Here is a 19,663-nt window from a genome sequence, read left to right on the forward strand (position 1 = left end):
TCAGCTTTTGTCCATCAATTTCTACAGAAGCTACTCCAAAAGCCCATTTGTAACCTTTAGGGTCCTTGAAACGCCCTTCTCTCAGAAAATCAATTCCCAAAATACAAGGTGCTTCAGGTCCGGTCACAACTGTATGCTTTTTCCACTGCTTACCAGTTAAGCTTATATTAACCTCTACCTTACTTAACTCTTGAGATCCACCAGTGACTCCCAAAATAGTTATGGACTCTGATCCCTGATAATTTGATGGCAATATGGTGCACTGAGCTCCTGTGTCAACCAAGGCCCTGTACTTCCGAAATTGTGAAGTGCCAGGCCACTGGATGTACACATCCCAATAGATTCTGTTATCTCCATTATCCCTCTCCTCCCCCTGGCGGGAGGCAGGGCACCCCTAATTATGGGGAACATTTCCACAGGTGCAACGAGCACACTGTGCAGTGTTAGAACTGGAGTCACTGTTGGAGCTGTCATTGTTGTCCTGGGGAACTGTGGAAGTAACAGCTACCCTTCTGGTATTGCTACCCTGGGTTCTGCCACTTTGCAGTTCCCTCAGTCTCCTGAAAAGATTAGAAGTTGGTTGGCCATCCCACCTGTTCATGTTCTCACCAAACTGATCACGTAGAGTTATCCAAATGGTCCTACGTGATTGCCTTGGTGGTCTGTTTTGGTTTGGCCTGTTTTGGAATGACCTCCTTGGAGGATGTCTATTCCTCACAGCTGAAACCTGCACCCACCTGGAGGAAGAATTGGAATCATCTCTTTGTGCCAATTGGCATATGGAATCTTTGATTTCATCCTTCAGCTCTCTCATGCAATCCTTTATCTCACTAGACAGAGCTTTAATGGCTGAAACCAAAGAAACACGTGTCATGCTATCATCCAATTGTCTTAGTTGATCAGTGAATTGGCCAACCGTAGGAGGATCTCCACCATAATTTCTTGCCACAATTCTACTTGCCAAAATATTTGCATAATTGGAAGGAGCAAGCTTAATGAGCTTCTTAGCAAGACCAGCTGCCACAGGAATGTCATCAGGATTCAGAGTATCATGGTCACCATAGAGTATCTCTCTAATGGCAAACTCTCTCAGACGCTTAATTCCCTCATCTATGGTAGTCCAGGGCTTAGGATTCCATGGAAGATCATCTCGGGAAGGGTATCTCAGGGAAACTGCCATTAAAAGGCGTATCCACAGATTAACCTTACCAAGAATCCTGGCTAGATGTCTGTCTATTCCATTATCCTTTGAGAGAGTTCCTAGCTGGGCTGCTGACTTGTCTCCAACTATTAGAGCTGGAGCACCTGTATCATAACACCTAGCAAGCCAAGATAGGATGGGTTCCTTATCTGCTCTGAGGTAATCTTTGCGGACATTGCGAATCTCCTCCCTTGGTGACGAGCAGCTCTGCAGGTCATCCTCCTCTTCATCTATCACATCTTCCTGAACCTTTTGTCCCCATAATCCTGCTGTCACTCTCCTAAGGATCTCTTTAAGCTGAGAAGCGCCACTGCCAGCTGCTGTCTTAGCTGCATCTCCATCCTGTGATGATCTCAATAACTCAGCTATATCTCTAAGACAAATCTTCTCCTCATCTTCAGCAGGCACTTTCCTAGCAGAGGCTCCCTCACCAGGATCAGTCTGTCTAGCAGAGGTTCCCTCACCGGGATCAGTCTCCTGCTCTTCTCCTCCATTAGCTCCACTAGCTCCTGGATCAGCTTTGGCCTTTCCACCTCTGGTCTTTAAGACTGCTACTTGTTTAACTGGAGCTGTGTTTGAATTTACAGCCATCCTGATAGAAGCTGACAGGTCCTGATCTAAATCAGCCGCCGTGGGGACCCCTTCCGGTCCTGTCATGGCAGACGGAAATGACCTTGCCTCACTACCGGTCGCCATCTTGGGAATGGGAGCCGCCCCTGGCTGCTTGCCAAAGTCATAGAGTGGAGCATTTAAGGCTGCTTTGCCAATAGGTTTTGCTATTTTTCTAACTGACGCAGCCCCTTCCTCGTCACTCGAGGACTCTGGAGCAGATTTAGAGGAACGCCTACGCTTTCTAGATTTTTGTTTAATCACAAAACATGGTCGAGAAACCTTTTTCTCTATATATAGAGCCCACAGCAGATAGACATTAATTATCAGCGACAGCAGGATTACACCCGTCAAATAAATCACCTTAAGATCCCAGCCAGCACTTAAAGTTACTCTTTGACCTCCTGAAGTGTTAAACTCCCTTATCTCGATCGGCAAAGTGGAAGACGTTCTATTGCCGTAATTAGTGAGCCGAAAAAAACCCAAACAGTGTTTATACAGCAGCTGGATCCTATGCATAAACCACAAATAGATTTTACGCATTAAATATTTACCTATCTGGTCTAACATCAACCCGATGCAGTACCGGTAGACCAACATGCCACAGACCGAGAAGAATAAACGTTCTAAAACCCAGAGCACCTTCATTTCGTTTCTCCGGCTGAGACAAGCAATAAATCAACTTAATTACTTAATTGCCCGGCCCCACGTTGGTGAGCCAATAAAAAAAGAGTGTGGTGGTTTGAAAGGAAAGGCTCTGCTTTCCCTCCCCCACTGAGAAAGAGACCACGGCTAAACCCAGTCGGAGAAATGAGAGTATATTGTACAAGGAAACAGATTCTATGTAACACAACAAATACAGGTATTTTACAATATATACAGGAATATACAGCAAATGAACTCAACCAGAAACCAGACCCCCCACAGAGGGGGCTTCCCCCTGTGCCCCCTTCAACCCCCCTACCTCCCTTCTCCCCCAAAAGAGGTAGAAGAAGAGACGAGGACAGTTAACAGGGCAGGAAAGGAATAAAGGCCTTGCACAGGAGTTAGTATCTTATCTTAGTTGGCCAGAATCCCAGAAGCAGATCCAGCCGAAAGGGACAGCGAAGGAAGGAAGACTGAGAGAAAGTTCCCAACTCCCCTGGGTCCAATCTCTCCTCCCACAATCCTACCAATGAAATTCGTTTAGAAAACCAAAATATTTTACAAACATTTAGCCAGTGTGCCCCTTTCTTAAAGGCACAGCGTCAAACGGCCACAAACCTCCATTGCAGTACAGCAGCCTGAATTACAGTTCCTTGGAAAGAATTCAGTCAATGTCTTCACTAATTCTGCAAATATGATAGATCAAATTCAACAAAAGTAACATTATCACAGAGAGCATCGGCGATTCTCTGCAGTCCCTTATTCCCTGGCAGTTCGTGGGCAAGGGACACATCAGATCTCAAGTTTATTCTGAGTTTCAAAGTCACCCAGTTGCTTCCAAATACCTATTCTGAGTTCTTTTATGGGCTTTGGAAATAAGGTAGCTTGTTGATCATTGCAACTAATTTATATTGAGCTCTAATTTCTTGTTTGCCTTATTTCCCATCCACACAAAAATTCTTCTAATCACACCAACTTGTGAGAGGATAAGACAGAAGATTGGAAGGTGTGAGAGAGGAAGGAGAACAAAGTGGTAGTAGCAACAGGTTATTTTTGGTAGTGCCAAGCTGTATGCCTGATTGATACATAGTGAAGTAGTCACTTTAGTAGATGGGACTTCCTGCTTATCAAACAGTAATTTCTGTACAGATTTTCTATAGATGAGATAACATGATGGATTATAAAATGAGAGTAAAAGGAAGATGGTACAGAGGCTTTGTGGACATGGGCACTTACTGACAATGGAGATGTTAGGGAAGAGATGGGAGTAAAGGGTGAGTAAAGTGTGTGAATATGAATGAAGAGTTACTTAGAGAAAAAATGGACTGAGAAGGGCTTGGAAGATGAAGACAATTGTGTTGGTGGAGAATGGTGCCAGGCAGGGTAGGATGGTTTGACTGGAGGTGAGAGAGGGGCATAAGTAATCCTGACAGAAAATTGGGAAAGGATTCAAAGGTGTGCATGGCTTAGTAGAGACCACTGAGAGCAAAGAATAATGGAGCAAAATAAGCCTTGCACGTCTGCAGTTATTCTATCACAGCGTCATCAGAGAATAACTCTTGTCAGCATGTTTCTGGATGCAGTGAGAAGAATCTTTACCAACTTTCCTCTTGGGATGTAATCTGTTTTCCAGTGTATGGCAGGAAAATGTGAAGAGTTCAGAGCTTTGTTTTTGTTTTTTCTGTCTCCCCCCAAAAAAGACTGTTTAAGAATGGTAACTGAAGGGTTCCTTGTATGTTTCCTATCAGACCATCAGCTTTACTCTTTATGATCTAGGTTTTAGTAGAAATACCCACTGTTAACTGCAAACTTTTACAAGGTCTCCTCTAATAGCCCTTATACTCTTTTCAGCAGTTCTGGAAAGCCAACAGCCCACTTGATGACATTTATAATCTACTTCTGTACCACTTGAGAGAAATGACAGTATTAACCTAGCCTCCTCTCTCTGAAGAGGTGGCAGCTCCTTGTTTGGTCTTACGTCTTCTAAGGCTGACAGCCTGCAAACTGGTTTTCCATCACTGAAGCAGATGACAGCCTTTAACTGGGAGCAAGAGGCTACAGCCAGTAGTCCATCACTTTGGAGGATGACCAATATAAGCAGTTTTCAGTCTTTCAGGGGCGTGACCTGCACCTCCTTGCTGTCTTTTCTACGTCTGAAGAAATGAGTTACCTTGGAAATTTGCATCCCAGTATTTCAAGGCAGGGTAGTCCTTATTCTGATTTTCATGTCTATCGTTTAATTGATGGCAAAAGACTTTAAAGCATTGTCCTCACTGTGGCAATGCACTGAAATATTGTTCTGCCCACACAGAAAAAAGGAAAAACAAGTCAAAGATTTAGCAATTTGGCATTGATTTCTGTCACTTGGCAGCAGAATACTCTTTGTGTTGAGAGGCGGCTGCCCCCAGAGTGCCCAGAAGAGGGGGAGGCTGTCATCTCCTGAGCTATTTCCTCAGTCCCTCTCCTTCCACCATCTGTCTGTCAGCACACTTCATGAATCTCCAAGTATTGTTTCTCACTGATTTTTTTTTTTAAATGCTGAATTTTGAATACTATTCATTCAGTCCCTACATACATAACCCCAAGAGAAATCAATTGTGTGTGTGTGTGTATGTGTGCATGTATCTGAAGGGGTTTGTGAGAGGGAAATTACATTCTCACAAATTCATTACTGCTGCCAAACTTATTGTTTCTTCTGTTGAAGACGAGCTGGGGAAGGAAAACACTGAAAAGTGTCTGTGAAAAATGCAGTGTCAGTTGCATTTGATATGATGGTCCAGGTTCTTTAGTGTCTCGCTTGTTATTCTTCTGTTGAAGTTGTTCCAGATGTGCTTGTTACGTTGGAGTTACAGGTTGGACTAAATGGGCGTTTGTTCCGAAAGGTAATTTATTATTGTACACACAGTACTTGTAAATTTTCAAAGATGTTTTGTCAACCCTGATTTGTTTGAATGTGACCAGGATGTGTCATATTTGCTGTCAAAACAAAGATGCTGTGAGGTTAGTAGTGCAGATGTGCAGTGGAAAAAAATATCATTTCTCTGTAATTACTTCCAATGAAGAGCAAGAGATCTCATTCAATTTCTCCCTCATGCTAAATAAGATATTACTTTGAGTATATACTTCAGACTGAAAACCATGAAATGTTTCTTGGGTCTTGAACACTAAGTGCCAGTGTCTCACTTGTAGGTATCTACAGCTTCTAGTGGTGACAGCCATGTGCACTCCTGAAGTTGAGTAAGGACAAGTGCAGAGTCCTGCATCTGGGGAGGAATAACACTGGGCACCAGTACAGAGTAGGGATAATCCTGCTGGAAACCAGTTCCATGGAGAAAGACCTTGGAATCCTAGTGGAGGGGTTGGACTCGATGCTCATTCGAGGTCCCTTCCAACCCCTAACATTCTGTGATTCTTTGATTCTGTGATTCTGTCATCAGACTACATCCCATACAGTAATTTAGAAAGGAGGTAGTCCCAAGAGTACCTAGTACAGATCTCAACTCAAAGCTCTGTTACTGGGCAGAGAAATGAAAGCTGTGGCAATTCGAGCACTATGCACAGCCAGAGCTGTTACATCCCAGTCAAAGAATAACAGTCACTGATACTTGTCATCAGCTGGTTCCCAGAGGCATTTTTAGCAAAGCTCTTGGACTCCCAGGATGGAGCTGGTAGGGTCATCCTCATTTTCCTTTGCCCTTTCATGTCCTAAATAGTTAAATTTTCCTGCTCATTGACCCTGTACACTGAAAGCAGCCTGAAAAATTTTTACAGCCTTGTAGTAACATTTGAAGACAAATTATCCACAAACACTTCAAGGTCATTCCTAACCAAAGAAATTATATTTAGAGCACTCCTCAAGTCCCCTGTATAGCCTTAGCACAGGTAGATTGGAGGTTGAGTCAGCAGGACAATGAAAGTCAGTGGATTTCAGCTTGCACACAGCTCCTCATTTGCCTTGATTTAAAGGCCCCAGTCTCAGTCCTTTATGGTGTATTTAGGCATCCTTATAGGCCTCCACGGGATCACAAGCTTCTTTATTCCTTAAAAGTATACCTTGTTGCTGTAATTGAAGCCATTTTGTTACTGTAATTTCTCCCTGGTATTACGGTTCCAGTCAAGTGTTCTTTCCCTCTGGAGGCATCAATTATTACAGGTTTTGAATAGACCTTCCTCCAGTGCACATATTTCTGCTCCCAATGCCAAAATCGGGTCACTGTGATTCTCGTCCATAACAAAACATGGTCCTGTGTTTGGTCTTGCAAACCTGATTTATAACATCTACTGGTAGTGACTATTCCATGTCTTAAAACCATATTTCAAACTTCTGCCGTATTTAGGAAAAACGAAAGAACGCTACAGGTTTCATGGCATTTTCTACATTTCCTTAGTTTTCATTAAGCCATTGAATGTTCTAAAGTCCAGGGAGAAGTTTTTAGGGTTTATGCAGGTATTGAACCCATGTGGATGTGTATGTTGGTGAGGGAGCGATGGAGGGAGCCGTAGCAGTGCACTTTGTGAAATGAAAATAGCACAGAGTTCATTGGCTAACCCATGTGCCTGAATGGCAGGTTTTTCTGGAAGCTGTAGTATTTTGACACCTGGTCCACACAACTCTAATCAGACTCAGCAGTGAGTCCTCACTGCTGTGCACCATGTTCCAGTTTCTAACTTAATCTGCATAACGTCTCTGAGGATGGGGAGGAACCAGCTCTGTATCACAGGCTGAGAACTGAAGCATCAGTTTGTCTCTTTTTTGTGTGTGCAACTATGAGAAGCAGGAACTATTAAGCTCCAAATGTCACCTGAAGACTCCCTGTGAATATATTTATATCAATATCAACTAAAGTTTCCTATTTGCCACCAAGCTTATACCCTGGTACTGGGCTCATTGTGCTTCTTTACAACTCTTTCTTTCACAGTGTTTAAACCAAGTGTGGCTTTGCATTTTTGTGAATGATTCCTCCATGAAACCCTAAAGATGCTTAACTCATCTGGGTGTTTGTAATAGTTATCACTGCACCATCTGCCCTAAAACTTGCACTTTTCATGAGATGCCACTGCTGGGACATCTGGCACTGAAAATATGTTTTCTGCATCATCTCACAAGTGAGGAGGATGCCACGGCTGTTCAGCTCCACAGGAGATTCCTTGAAGCATCCTTTTCTAACAGCTTCTGGAATGAAGCTATGGCACTAAACTGGACAGGAAAGGAATTGTGCTATAAATGGAAGGCTGTGGTTTTGCTTTATGGCTTGGATTGCTATTAGAAGGGAGTGGCAGTTGTGTGATGGATTGATTGATACATAGTCTGTCTTATCTCCTGTAAATCAATACTTGATGTGATAGGACTGAAACGACTGTGCAATATCCTGCAAGTCAGCTTCAGTTTCCCAAAGAAGAAAAAAAAAAGAAAAATCAATCTACAACCATATTTCTCTAAGTTTCTATGTAGCTTGAACCTGCAATGTACTGTGGTTTCCTTCCTAATTCATGGAGTATTTCCCCTCCCCCTTAAAGATGCACAGTCTTGAGACTGGGAAGTGGAAGTCATCCATCGTGTGTCAGCAACTTGGTGCTCCCGTGGGCTACCCAATTTTTTCCACCCTTGGCAAAAGCCACCACATGAACCTATGCGTTTTCTTCTAGGAGGTGGAGTTGTGCCGCATTAGCAGCCAAGAGAAGCTGGGGTTGACTGTCTGTTACAGAACTGATGATGAAGAGGACACAGGGATCTATGTCAGTGAGGTAAGGATATGGCAGTAAAGAGCATGGGACATGCTTGTGGTGGAGGGGTGAACATGCCAGGGAATGTAAGAGCAAGTGCCCTGAGACCAGAGTGCAGAAGCGTTGGTCCTCAGCCAGCATGTGTCACTTCCAATTCATTCAGATTATCCATTTGAAATATGCTGCCCAAGTAGTGTAGTTATTCCTGGTGAGCTTCTTTAATGTGAATGCTTTTAACTACAACATCATAGGTAGGCAAGTTTGAGCATGGTCTGAATTTTGAGAGAAACATGACCTTGTGGTGGAAACCAGGCAGAGAAAAGCACTTTCCCCGCACTGTGCTTGCATTCTCCCTTTGCTACAGCCTCAGTAATCATAACAGTGGATAACTATTACTTTATTATTTGTGAGAGGAATGTGTTAGGAAGTAATTAATTTTTTTTATTTGCCAGACAAAAAGTAGACTACTGGATACTGAGATGGGATGAACCCTCAGGTTGTCATTGGCTTCACCAGAAAAACATGGCATCCCAGGGTATTAGTGTTTCACAGAGTAGTCAGTACACAAGAATTTCAGGAACACTAGCTCCCTTTGAGTCTCCAAGCATTCAAATAGGATTGGATTTTCTGTTGTTTTGGTTTTGGGGTTTGGGTTTTCTTTTTTGTGACTCCAAGGTTGCTGGTGATTTCCCTACATGAACTGCCTTCCAATTTGTCACTTTTGCAACATGTTGAACCAGATTTGTACATTAGGAAAAGGTTATTTGTTGAGAGGGTGGTCAGTCACTGGAACAGGTTCCCCCAGGCAAGTGGTCATGGGACCAAGCCTGTCAGAGTTCAAGTGTATGGACAACGCTCTCAGTCATATGGTTTAGTTTTAGGTAGAAGCAGGGAGTTGGAGTCCATGATCCTTGTGTATCTCTTCCACCTGAGATATTCTATGATTCTGTGTTTCTAAATTCTGAGAGAAGCTTCTGGACAGAGAGGATTCATAGAGAGAATTCTAAGATACCAGTGAACTGCATGTGTTTGCCATGAATGTCAAAGAAGCTGAAAAACTCAGCTTAGGAACAAGAATGAGGAATTAATAGAAAACTATTCAAGACAAAGTTTTCCGTGAGTTGCATAAGCACTGCTGTTAAAGTCTGTCTTACTTTCTGAGGACAAGGAAAATGCAGAAATTTCTTAATACACTCCAGGATTGTGTCTGAAATGTGCTGGTTTTCCTACATGGTAGAAATTTCTCAGAACTTTTGAAGAGAAAGTAATTGTATTGTCTTTTGTACTTGATGAATCGCTTCAGAATCGTTTTTGTACTTTGACCTTGCATGAGAAAATAATATCTAATAGCTGTAACCTGCAAACCTCAACTGCAAAGCTCAACTCAAATGTTTGGTTTGAAAAAAATAGCTTATGGCATGACGAGGCAAAACAAATGATTTACAATAGCCATCAAGGGAAAGGTGATAGATCAGATTGCCCTGTAATGAACAGTAGGTCATTGCTCAGAGATGAGCTATAGTGACTTTGATAAACTATTAATGGAGCCCTAAACATCTATTTAGGTTAAACTAACTTAAAATTAACTGACTCAGACCAGGAAAGATACACTGTACATGCGAGTGATCTATACAATATAGATCCTTTGGGAATTTTTGCTGTTTCTTCACAAGCTGCAAAATTCCAGAGCAAATAATAGATGGATGTCTGAGATAATAATTTAATAGTAAATGTTACTCCAAAAGAAAAATAAACCTACTCTTTTCCCAAAGACAGGCCCATTTGTATAGGGGTATCAGCTGCCACAGAAGCACCTCAGTCCATAGTGAACATCCAGAGAAGATGGACTGTCATTAATTCCTAGTGATCTGACAGCTGAAGGTGAATGCCTGACGGTGGCATAGAAAAGTATTAATCTGAAAATTGTGTGCTCCCAACCCTTTCTGTCCTCAGGCTTTTATCTAAAACAAGCTTATATGATTGTTTAAGGAACTATCGAGTTCATATGACTCTAAAGGAAACTTCACTTTGCCTCTGTACAGAGCAAAAATGGTACTTTTTCAAACTGTGCAATCATGCAACTGTTACCATTTCCAGGAAAAATCTTTCTGTGTTCAGTTACTGGATGTTGTCCTGTGCAGGTTGATCCAAACAGCATTGCTGCCAGGGATGGCCGGATCCGTGAAGGAGACCGCATTCTGCAAGTATGTGACAATAGACTCTTCCTTAAACTCTTTCTTCAGACAAACACACAGTGCTGTCTTGTCTGTGGACTGTTAATGAGGGAAGGTAGTTCTCTTTGTTACTATGATCGATGAGAAAATCCATGTCTGTCTGTTTTTTTAACACAATAGACAGGAGCTGGAGTGCATGTACTGAAAAATGAAAATGACAAACTTGTTCTGGCTGATGCCCTTACATACAGTGTCTTTGTGTGTGTGTGTGCCATATTTATTGGTAAATCTCATTTCTGCTATGTTCATCTCAGTGTCACATTCTAAACAGGGATCCTGCAGACATTTATATGGGTGTCAGAGACTTGCTGATCCTCACCAATCACACAAATTTGGGTAAAGCTCACTTGTGCTGAGCATAGTGTTAAGAGTTTTCATATAAGTTATGGACTATTAATGAAAGATTAACATTGGACTTGATGGTCTTTGAGGTCTCTTCCAACCTTGGTGATTCTGTGATTCTGTGATATATGAGGAGGGGGCTCATTAGGCTTTTGTTAGTATTTTTCTTCCAGTAAAATGCTGCTTTTCTGACTTCTTTTCTAAACCACCATCTTGGCTTTTCTTTTCCCTTTTGTTTCTATTGATCCACTTATTTAAAGACCTGCCCCAAAGAGAGGTTTCTGTGATACAGCACAACCCTGTGGGTGAGGGTGGCCAGCTGCTGGCTCTGGAGGAGGGCAGTGTATGTGTAGAGAGGGAAGCAGCTGGAATGGCAATGGGTTTCTCTTTTCAGGTGAAAAGGAATAGTCCTTTTTTTTTTTTTTTGCCCTAGTGACAAAATCACAAAACAGCTACCAGAAATCAGTAGACTGGAAAGTCTTTGCTGTATTGTAGCCTATTAGTTCTTGTTCCCAAACAATTTCCCTTGTATTTGGACCTTTTTTACGGAAGCCCCAGAGGTAGTTCTGGTTGTGACAAGGCACTTTTCTGTAACCAGTTCTGTAATTGCTTGTCATTAATTTAGTCATGTGAGCTTTCAGATTGTCACGAGATCAGTCTCTTCAGTCTTTTCATTTTTTCAGGAAATGCCTTTGATGAAGCCTATACTTGTGTTTCTTACTCTGGTATCAGTTTGGGGAGTCTAGCTAACACAACAGAGTCTATGAGCTGGCTTACCAAAGTGGCCCATGTTTCAGAGAGGAAATAATAAGCTACATTTTAATTTCAGGGCTCACTCAGGGGTTACTGGTTTATTCTCTTGTGTAGTTGGGTAGGTGAAAAATTCACAGGATGGATGGTGTTCCACCCACAGAAGACACAGATACCACAGCATGAGGGCAGTGAGTTTCTTGGTGGTACTTGGAGTTGATAGGACCACATAATAGAGTGTGGCTGGGAGTGTAAAAGTCAGCATATTGCTTTTTGTGTCTTTCTCTGACATACCTACTGAAGCAAGCAAAATGGGATACAATAATATTTTTAACTTTCAAAAATCAGGGGAAAAAAACCCTATGTATATTCGATCAAGTTAGTTGTGAGGTTTGTGGTGACGGGTTGGACTTGATGATCTTTGGGGTCTCTTCCAACCTTGGTGATTGATTCTGTGATTCTGTGAAGTAGAAACAGCTTTTATTCCTACTCTGTGTGTTTCAAAATAAGGAAAGAGAGGGCAGGTATTTTCTACTGCTTGCTTTCTAAAATTTCCAAATGAAGTGGAAACCCAGTACCAGTTCAGGCCAATGTTCTTCAGTTCCTAAGGAAACTAATTTCAACTGTGAGTAAAGACTCTGATGGGGAGAGAAAAGCATAGGTAATTTTGTAGACTGGAGCATTACTTTAATGTCAGTGCTGATATATAGCTATGAGTTTGATCATTAAAGTTAACACCTGTAGAGTTATGTGAGGTTTACTTTCATATCTGAAAACACATTGACCCTCTATCTATTCTTATTGATGAGATAACTCAGAGAAATAGAGGGTGACAGTGCCATTATGGGGGGATTACATTGAGGCAGGGAGAGAGCTGGACCCTTGAGCAAAGGGGCTTTTTCTTTGAGTAGCTGGGAGGGATGTTCTGTTGTATGTATTTCTCGCAATATTACAGCAGATTTCTTCCCATCACCTTCACAATCTCCTTAAGCATCTAAGAACAGCCTGAATATTTTACATGGAATGTTACAGTATCAAGGGAAAGGTTTTAAAAGGCCAGTCCTAGTGAGACTTAAATAAACTTCTGCTATTTTTAGCTGTGAACCTCCAGGCTAATAAATTCTGTCCATGGGAGTGAGATGCCGTGGGTCAGGTTGAAGTCCTGTTCATCCCCCATGATGTTGCAGCTCGAATGGGGTGGACACCTCTGAATTGTCTGGGGACAGCAGGGCCACCACCTCAGAGGTCAGTGAGAGGCAATTGGTTGGCTAATAGCAGTCACCTGAGCAATCACCATGTCTGGGGCTATTTTGCATAAGCTGGAGGATCTTAATTTCTGTGGCTGCATCTCTGCTTTACCAGGGGCAGCTCTGCATTACCAGGTGTTTGTCTGGTCTCCCACAGACCACAGCTATCCCTTCATGCAGGATTTGAATGGTCTCAGACATTTTAGTCATTGCTGGTTAGATAATCAGGGTACATTGGGGTTTGCTTCAGTCAGAATTAAAGCTGTGGTTTTGAGTCACTATTTTCAGGCCAAACAGAGATGCAGAGATGCAACTGTATCTTTACTGTTCAACAAGGAAGTTCCTGCTACTTTGAAGATTACAAGATTTTATTTCCCCCAAACGTTCAGACCCTTCGCTCTTCCATGTTTGTTTTCACCCATTTTCAAATAGACCAAGTATGTGGGGGTCTTGGTACAATGAGAATAATCCAGTTCTTGTGCTGTGAACTGGACAAAACAAAATACATATGGGAAATAAGATTTCTATTTGATTCCCTCAATAAAGGGTTTTGGACAATGCAATGTGTGTTTGTTACCATGTAGCCACGGAGGGAGGTGGCTGTTTTAATGAGGTGACAGAATAGGACAAAAGTGGTGAGAAAAGCACATTCTTATTGGAGAATCACTTTTATTTTTATTATCCCCTTGTAAGGGGAATACATATGTTTTGTGTGGTTCTGGATACTAAGCTGTCCACACAAATATGAAATGATTAAATGGAGCAGCAATAAGCAGTGGCCTGTAAGTATTGCCTGGTGAGAGATAATACCGTAGCTCTCTAATTGGCTCTCTACCAGCATACAGTGTGACTGATTTCAGCTGTAGCATTACCAGTCTTGCTTCCACCAGCACTATTATCTCAGAGTGACACTTCCATTACTCTGAACGGAGAAAGATGAACGTCACCTGTCAGAGGCTGGTTAATTGTGTTGCTAGATGTATGTTACCAGGGCGCAGGTTGGACATTTATGAACATAACTGCTTCCTCTGATGTCCACCATCCTTCAACGATCGATACAGCTCTTGCAGTAAGCGCATAATTGAGTGAAGGCACTTACCACTGAGGGGCTGAAGATGAGCCCGTTGTGCAAGTTTCATTGTCCATACATTCAGCACAAATGAGCTGATATCTGCCCTTTATTGTGTGTTGCTTTGTGGAAATAGAAACTAATGTGCCACTTTCATTTGTTTTCTAGATAAATGGCCAAGATGTCCAGAATCGGGAAGAGGCAGTGGCATTGCTCTCCAGCGAAGAATGCAAGAAAATTGTGTTGCTGGTTGCAAGACCAGAGATGCAGGTTAGACTAAATAGATGCACTGAGCCAGAACCTGAGTTGTACCATGCATTCACTGTAAGTGAGAAATAGGAATAGTGAGAAATAGGAATGCCAAAGTTGCTGGCAAAAGGAGGAAACAGGTAATTGCAGAGCTTTGCCCCTGTTTAGCCAGCAAAGAAAGTAGCATGGTATTACTAGGGCTTGTTTGCCCCAAACTAAGCAATTCCTTTCCATCAGACAGAGTAAGCAGGTATACAAATGAAGCTGACAGCACTAATGGGATATTAGTAAAATATGAATTAGAATCTGAAAACTATTACTTGTTAGATGATTCTTACTTGTTCTGGACATGAATTTCCCATACTTACCTCAGTCATTTATATGTTCTTACACAAAGCTGTAGTTGGTCATTGGTGAGGACTCTTTTTATCTTACACACTTATAAGCAGGTATGTAAACTGTTCATTTATACCAGTTATGGAACTTTCACTGTAGCAATCCTGGATCTCTTTGTTTTCAAAGCACCCTGTCCACATAAAACCTGTTTACACATTACAAATTGTATTTTGGGAGGTGCCTTTTCAAAAGCTTTTAGAAACATTTATATAGTTTTAAAAACAAAATCATGCAAATGTCAGAGTCTTGCCATGACAAGAATTCTTTATATCATTGCAGGGGACAGATGATAGGTTGATCATCAGACTAAAGGAGAGGTAGAGAGGAAGAAGAGTACTGTTTGTACTTTCCTTTATATTCTTTTTATAGGCCATTGCAGAGCAAAAAATATATTGTCACTGTTCTCTCACAGTTCAGGGTTGGTTATGTTGCCATTTTTCTCTCATGCTATTGATCTGATATTCTCAGTCTCTCTAGCTGCATGCTCTGTATAAATTAAATTGGGTAAGTGTAATTCAGTGCCACTTGGAATGTCTGCTTGAATACAGGAGTTATAAAAGGTTCACAATCTCAGCATTAATTTCCTTTATGTATTTCAGGAATCTCAACAATTCCCATATAACTGGTGACATAGAACTGGGAAAAAAAAAGAAATACAATCCATGCCTCAGTTTATATTGCTAAATTGTAGCCCTCACTGGAAGTTGAAGACGTTTTGAAAGCGTTGTTTCAATATAGTTACTACTTTTCAATGATACTTTATTTTCAATTAGGGAACAGAAACCCACACACTTTAAAAAAAAAACATGCCCAGGGAAAGTTCCTTCACTGCATTTGTTTAAATTGGTCAATGAGAAAAAGGTACATCAGTATGAGATAAAGAATTGCTTAGCTATGTGTACAGTAGAGCTTCCCCTATGGATGCTCCTTTCAAATTATAAAAGCAAGTTTTGTTTTGTGTTTGGGGCTGTGGTGTTGGGGGTGGAGGGGTTTTGCTTACTATATGTGTTTTAAGAATATATTCATACAAAACTGAAGAAAAAGCTGTAGTATGTCAGAGATCAGGCTGCCCACAAACTGAGTTCTGCTAATTGTGTGCTTTGACTCTGGTAAAATACAGCAGGTTTAAGCAGGCTTTTATTTCTAGACAGAAAATGGTAATGACAGTATAGCAATCTTGAAGGCTGACTGCTGGGTCAGTGACAAGGAAGAAAACCTTCTCTGGCCAAGTTTTTACACAGTGAATACCAATGAATAATTAAGTTTTGAAACAGAGCAGTGGTGGAATGCACAGCCTGTTTAATATACAGTAAGTGGAAAAGGTGTGTCACTCACATGCACAGGTGTGCACACAGTGCATGTAGTGCATATGTATACTAAGTCATGGATCATGGAGCCACATATTATTAACCTGAAAGGAGGTTACTTCTCCCAAGTAACAAGTGACAGGACAAGAGGAAGTGGCCTTGAGTTCCTCCAGTGCAGGTTTCTGTTGGGTGTTAGGAAACATTTATTCACTTAAAGCAGTGTGAAGTACTGGACCAGGCTGTCCAGGGAGGGGGTGGAGGTAGTAAAAAGACGCATAGATATGGTGCTTAGGGACATAGTTCAGGGCTGACTTGGTAGTTCTAGGTTAAGGGTTGGACTCAATGATCTTAAAGGTCTCTTCCAACCAAAAACAATTCCATGATTCTATGCTATGATTCATTAATTCTAAAAGCTGCAACATGACATAAACATTCCCATTAGTTAGGTACTGTGTCTGCTGTAATCAAAGCAGCAGATTTGCCCAAATGAGATTCATCTTTTATCTTCCATATTTGTTAATCTCTGCAATTTCCTCAAACAAGGGAAATTCAACCATGACCTTTATGGTAGAGGAAGGCTGTGTTTGTGCTTTCCTTAGGGGAAAAAAAAAGGCAAGGTAACTAAACAAATCTGGTGGCCAGTACCAGATGTTTCAGAGAATGGTTTAAAACTCCCATTAAGGACAAACATAAAAATTACATGTTCTCAAGGAGAAAAGCCTTCATCTAATCCAAGACTGTTAGAGGTTGGGTTTGCCAAGGGAAATGCTGAAAGGCTTGTGTTTTTTGTAAGAGAAAGGAGTTCATTGTCAAGGGCAAAAATACACCAGTTTCTGAAATAAAGGGTGGTTTCCTGCCAGTATTAAGCTAGGAGTACCACAGAGCATCAGTCACTCCTTGTGCAGCTTTGAACTACTACTTTGCTGGTTTGGTGTAGTTTTTCCAACTGAATTCTGGAGCCAGAACTTGCCTGCCTTTCTGGCAGTGATAATTCTTCTGTAGGTGTTGGCCCCTGTTACATTGCTTTTGCCATCTTGGGACAGGAATACTTGGTACTGTTTTAATTGTCTCATGCTGATACTTTCTAGCATCTTTTTGCCACCTTCTTCCTCTGGTTCCTTCACCAGTGACAAAACAAGAAGTGTTTCCTTCTGCTACGATCTCATTGTTATAGCCACAAATGTCACCGACTAATGTTTTCCTTTTTGACACAGTGTGTCATATGGCAAGGGATTGCAGATACAAATGGATGCATGCCACCTGCACACATGCACAATGAACAAACTGGGAAGAATAGCATTTTAGGACAGAGCTGCCTGTTTCATCAGTTTAGAAAGATGTGAAGGGTGCAAAGTGGGTGCAGGAGGAGGATATACTCACTTGACAGAAAACATAGCATCCCCTTCTGGTTTTTTGCAACACTGTTTTCACCAAATGTCAAGGTATTATTTTATATCTGGGGAAAAAAACAAGCAGATAAACCTTGCTTTCAGGCACACTGTAAGAACGAAAATAACCTCCTTTCAAGTCACTGCATCTTTGTCACTCTCCTCTGTTTGTTTGTTTACCTGGAAGATCAATAGGAAAATGGTGACAGAAATGCAACATAAGGTTTCTATTGAGGTGGCAGCAGCAGGGCACAGTGCTGGGGTGGAGGTTGTTAGAGGAAAGAGCCCGGTTGCCTCCTGGCCCTATTAGTAACATTGCCGCTCTTTCAGCGCGGGGTCTCTCTGCGGTAATGAACATGACAGCTTCAGGATTATGTGCTGTGCCTTTCATACCTTTTGAAAGGAAATAATGTCTGTGCTGTGCAGTCTTCTTCATTATGAGAGAAAATCAGTCATACTGTTTCAAGAAAGGATAAAAGGCATAACAGTCACTTTTTTTCTTTTCATCCATCTTTTTCTTCTCTCTTTCTGAGATGTGAACTCCTACTGTCTGCCTTTCTGAAGAGAATCATTAGGATAAAAAGAATTAGTCAAGCATTGCCATTTGGGTTTTTCTCTGTTTAAGCATGTGTCCTTGCTAACATAGTATAATGTACTAATGTATTCTTTGCAGCTGGAGGAAGGGTGGCTGGATGATGAAAGGAATGAATTCTTAGAGGAGTTGAACTTGGAAATGTTGGAAGAACAGCATAACGAAGCAATGCAGTATACAGCCAAGGAGGTGGAGCAGGTAGGACTGCTACTAAACATAATGTTTGAAATTTTGCTAAATATACTTTTTATTTATAGAGTAAAATGGAGTCAAAAGCTTTGGCATAATTGTGTTTCTAAAATGCTGTGAGCTCCAGCACACTGTAGGTAAAGTACAACAATAGATGCTTAGGCCTAGTATGGCAAGTCAGCAAGCAATTTAGGAGGCTGTGAGAAGTGCAAGTTTCTCATTTTCTCTGAATTCTCAGAATAGTACTGCTTTCCTTCTGTAATATTGAAGTGTTGGAGGTTTAAGCTGTTATGTTTTATGTCAAGTTGGTTTCTTAGTGAATTGCATCAGTGTGGCGCCTCATGCTCCAAGCTATATGCCCTTCTTGTTTGTATGCATGCAAGGCGTGTCCCTGTCCTTGCACCAGAGAGCTTGCAAAATAAGATGAAAGAGGTGTTTAAGATAAGCAACAGGTGTTTTGGTAATACAAGTGAATTTGTCTTATACTGACAGCACACAGCTCAGCATTTGTTTTGTTAATGGAGACAAATAAGCATATTGTTAACACAGTCTCAGCTTGTTGCTATCCCAACTCTTACCTGCCCACGTGGCACCTCCAGCCATAGAGTTTCATCAAGGAATGGGTCTTCTCAGTTGTCCTTTATTGTGGAAGATGTGAGTGACCTTACCCACTCCTGAATCAGATGATCTGTCATCATATGCACCTGTGTAGAGCCAAAGACATGAAAGCCAACTTATTTCCTGAGTTCTGCATATATGGAGCTGAAAAGAAACAGATTTTCCACCCACAGAAATTTGTGACTTAAAAATTTTTCCCATTCTGAACTGCTTGAAAGCAGCACCTGAGGCTCTGATACCTGTACTCAGTACTGGTGTGGCTGCACCTTGAATACTATATTTAGTTGTGAGCCCCTCACACTACAAGAAGGATGCTGAGTTGCTGGAGTATGTCCAGAGAAAGGTAATGAGGCTGGTGAACACAAGTCATGTGTCTGACTGAGCTGGGGTTGTTCAGCCTGGAGAAGATGAAGCTAAGGGCAGAACTCACTGCTCTCTACAACTATGTGAAAGGAGGTTGTAGTGAGATAGGGGCCAGCCTCTTCTCCTGAGTAACAATCGCCAGGATGAGGGGAATGGCCTCAAGTTGCACCAGGGGTGGTTTAGATTAGATATAAGGGGAAATTTCTTCATCAAAAGGGTCATTGGGCACTGAAATGGGCTGCCTGTGGAGTGGTGGAGTCACCATCACTGGAAGTGTTCAAAAGACATTTGAAATGAGGTGCTTAGGGTCATGGTCTAACAGTTTCGTACAGGGAGATGTTAGGTTATGATTGGACTCTATGAATCTCAAGGTCTTTTCCAACCAGGTGATTCTATGATTCTATTTTTCTTTGATGTGAAGAGAGTGAGAAAGACCGTGAAACTTTCCTTCTTCTGAAAACCAGGGAAGTATTTGGTTAAAGGGAGTCTCAGCTTCAAATACCTCACTGTCTGATCCACACTGGGGAGCCTGAATATCAGGCCTATTTCCTCCTCACCTCCCCTCCAGTCTTGATGCTATTGACTAGCTGATAGGTCCTATTAACACTATTCACTGTACATATTTTAACTATTCATTGGGACAGAGACAATGACAGAATAATTAGGTAAGTTATTTGTGAAGTGATAGATCAGATAACAGATCTTGATCTTATAAGCATTTAGTTATTTAGACAAAGTAG

General features: G+C 41.6%; 1 protein-coding gene across 2 annotated transcripts in view; it reads left to right on the plus strand.

Moving 5' to 3' along the window:
- PDZRN4 (PDZ domain containing ring finger 4) overlaps positions 1 to 19,663 on the plus strand; it is a 265,568-nt gene that overhangs the window by 237,205 nt on the left and 8,700 nt on the right. For both annotated transcript variants that reach the window (XM_054178167.1, XM_009899234.2), the window contains 4 exons: positions 8,102 to 8,200; positions 10,321 to 10,383; positions 13,990 to 14,091; positions 17,835 to 17,951. In XM_054178167.1, coding sequence (XP_054034142.1) covers positions 8,102 to 8,200; positions 10,321 to 10,383; positions 13,990 to 14,091; positions 17,835 to 17,951 — 381 coding nt within the window. The remainder of the gene's footprint in view (positions 1 to 8,101; positions 8,201 to 10,320; positions 10,384 to 13,989; positions 14,092 to 17,834; positions 17,952 to 19,663) is intronic.

Source organism: Dryobates pubescens, chromosome Z, assembly GCF_014839835.1.
Source record: "Dryobates pubescens isolate bDryPub1 chromosome Z, bDryPub1.pri, whole genome shotgun sequence".
Taxonomy (NCBI): domain Eukaryota; kingdom Metazoa; phylum Chordata; class Aves; order Piciformes; family Picidae; genus Dryobates; species Dryobates pubescens.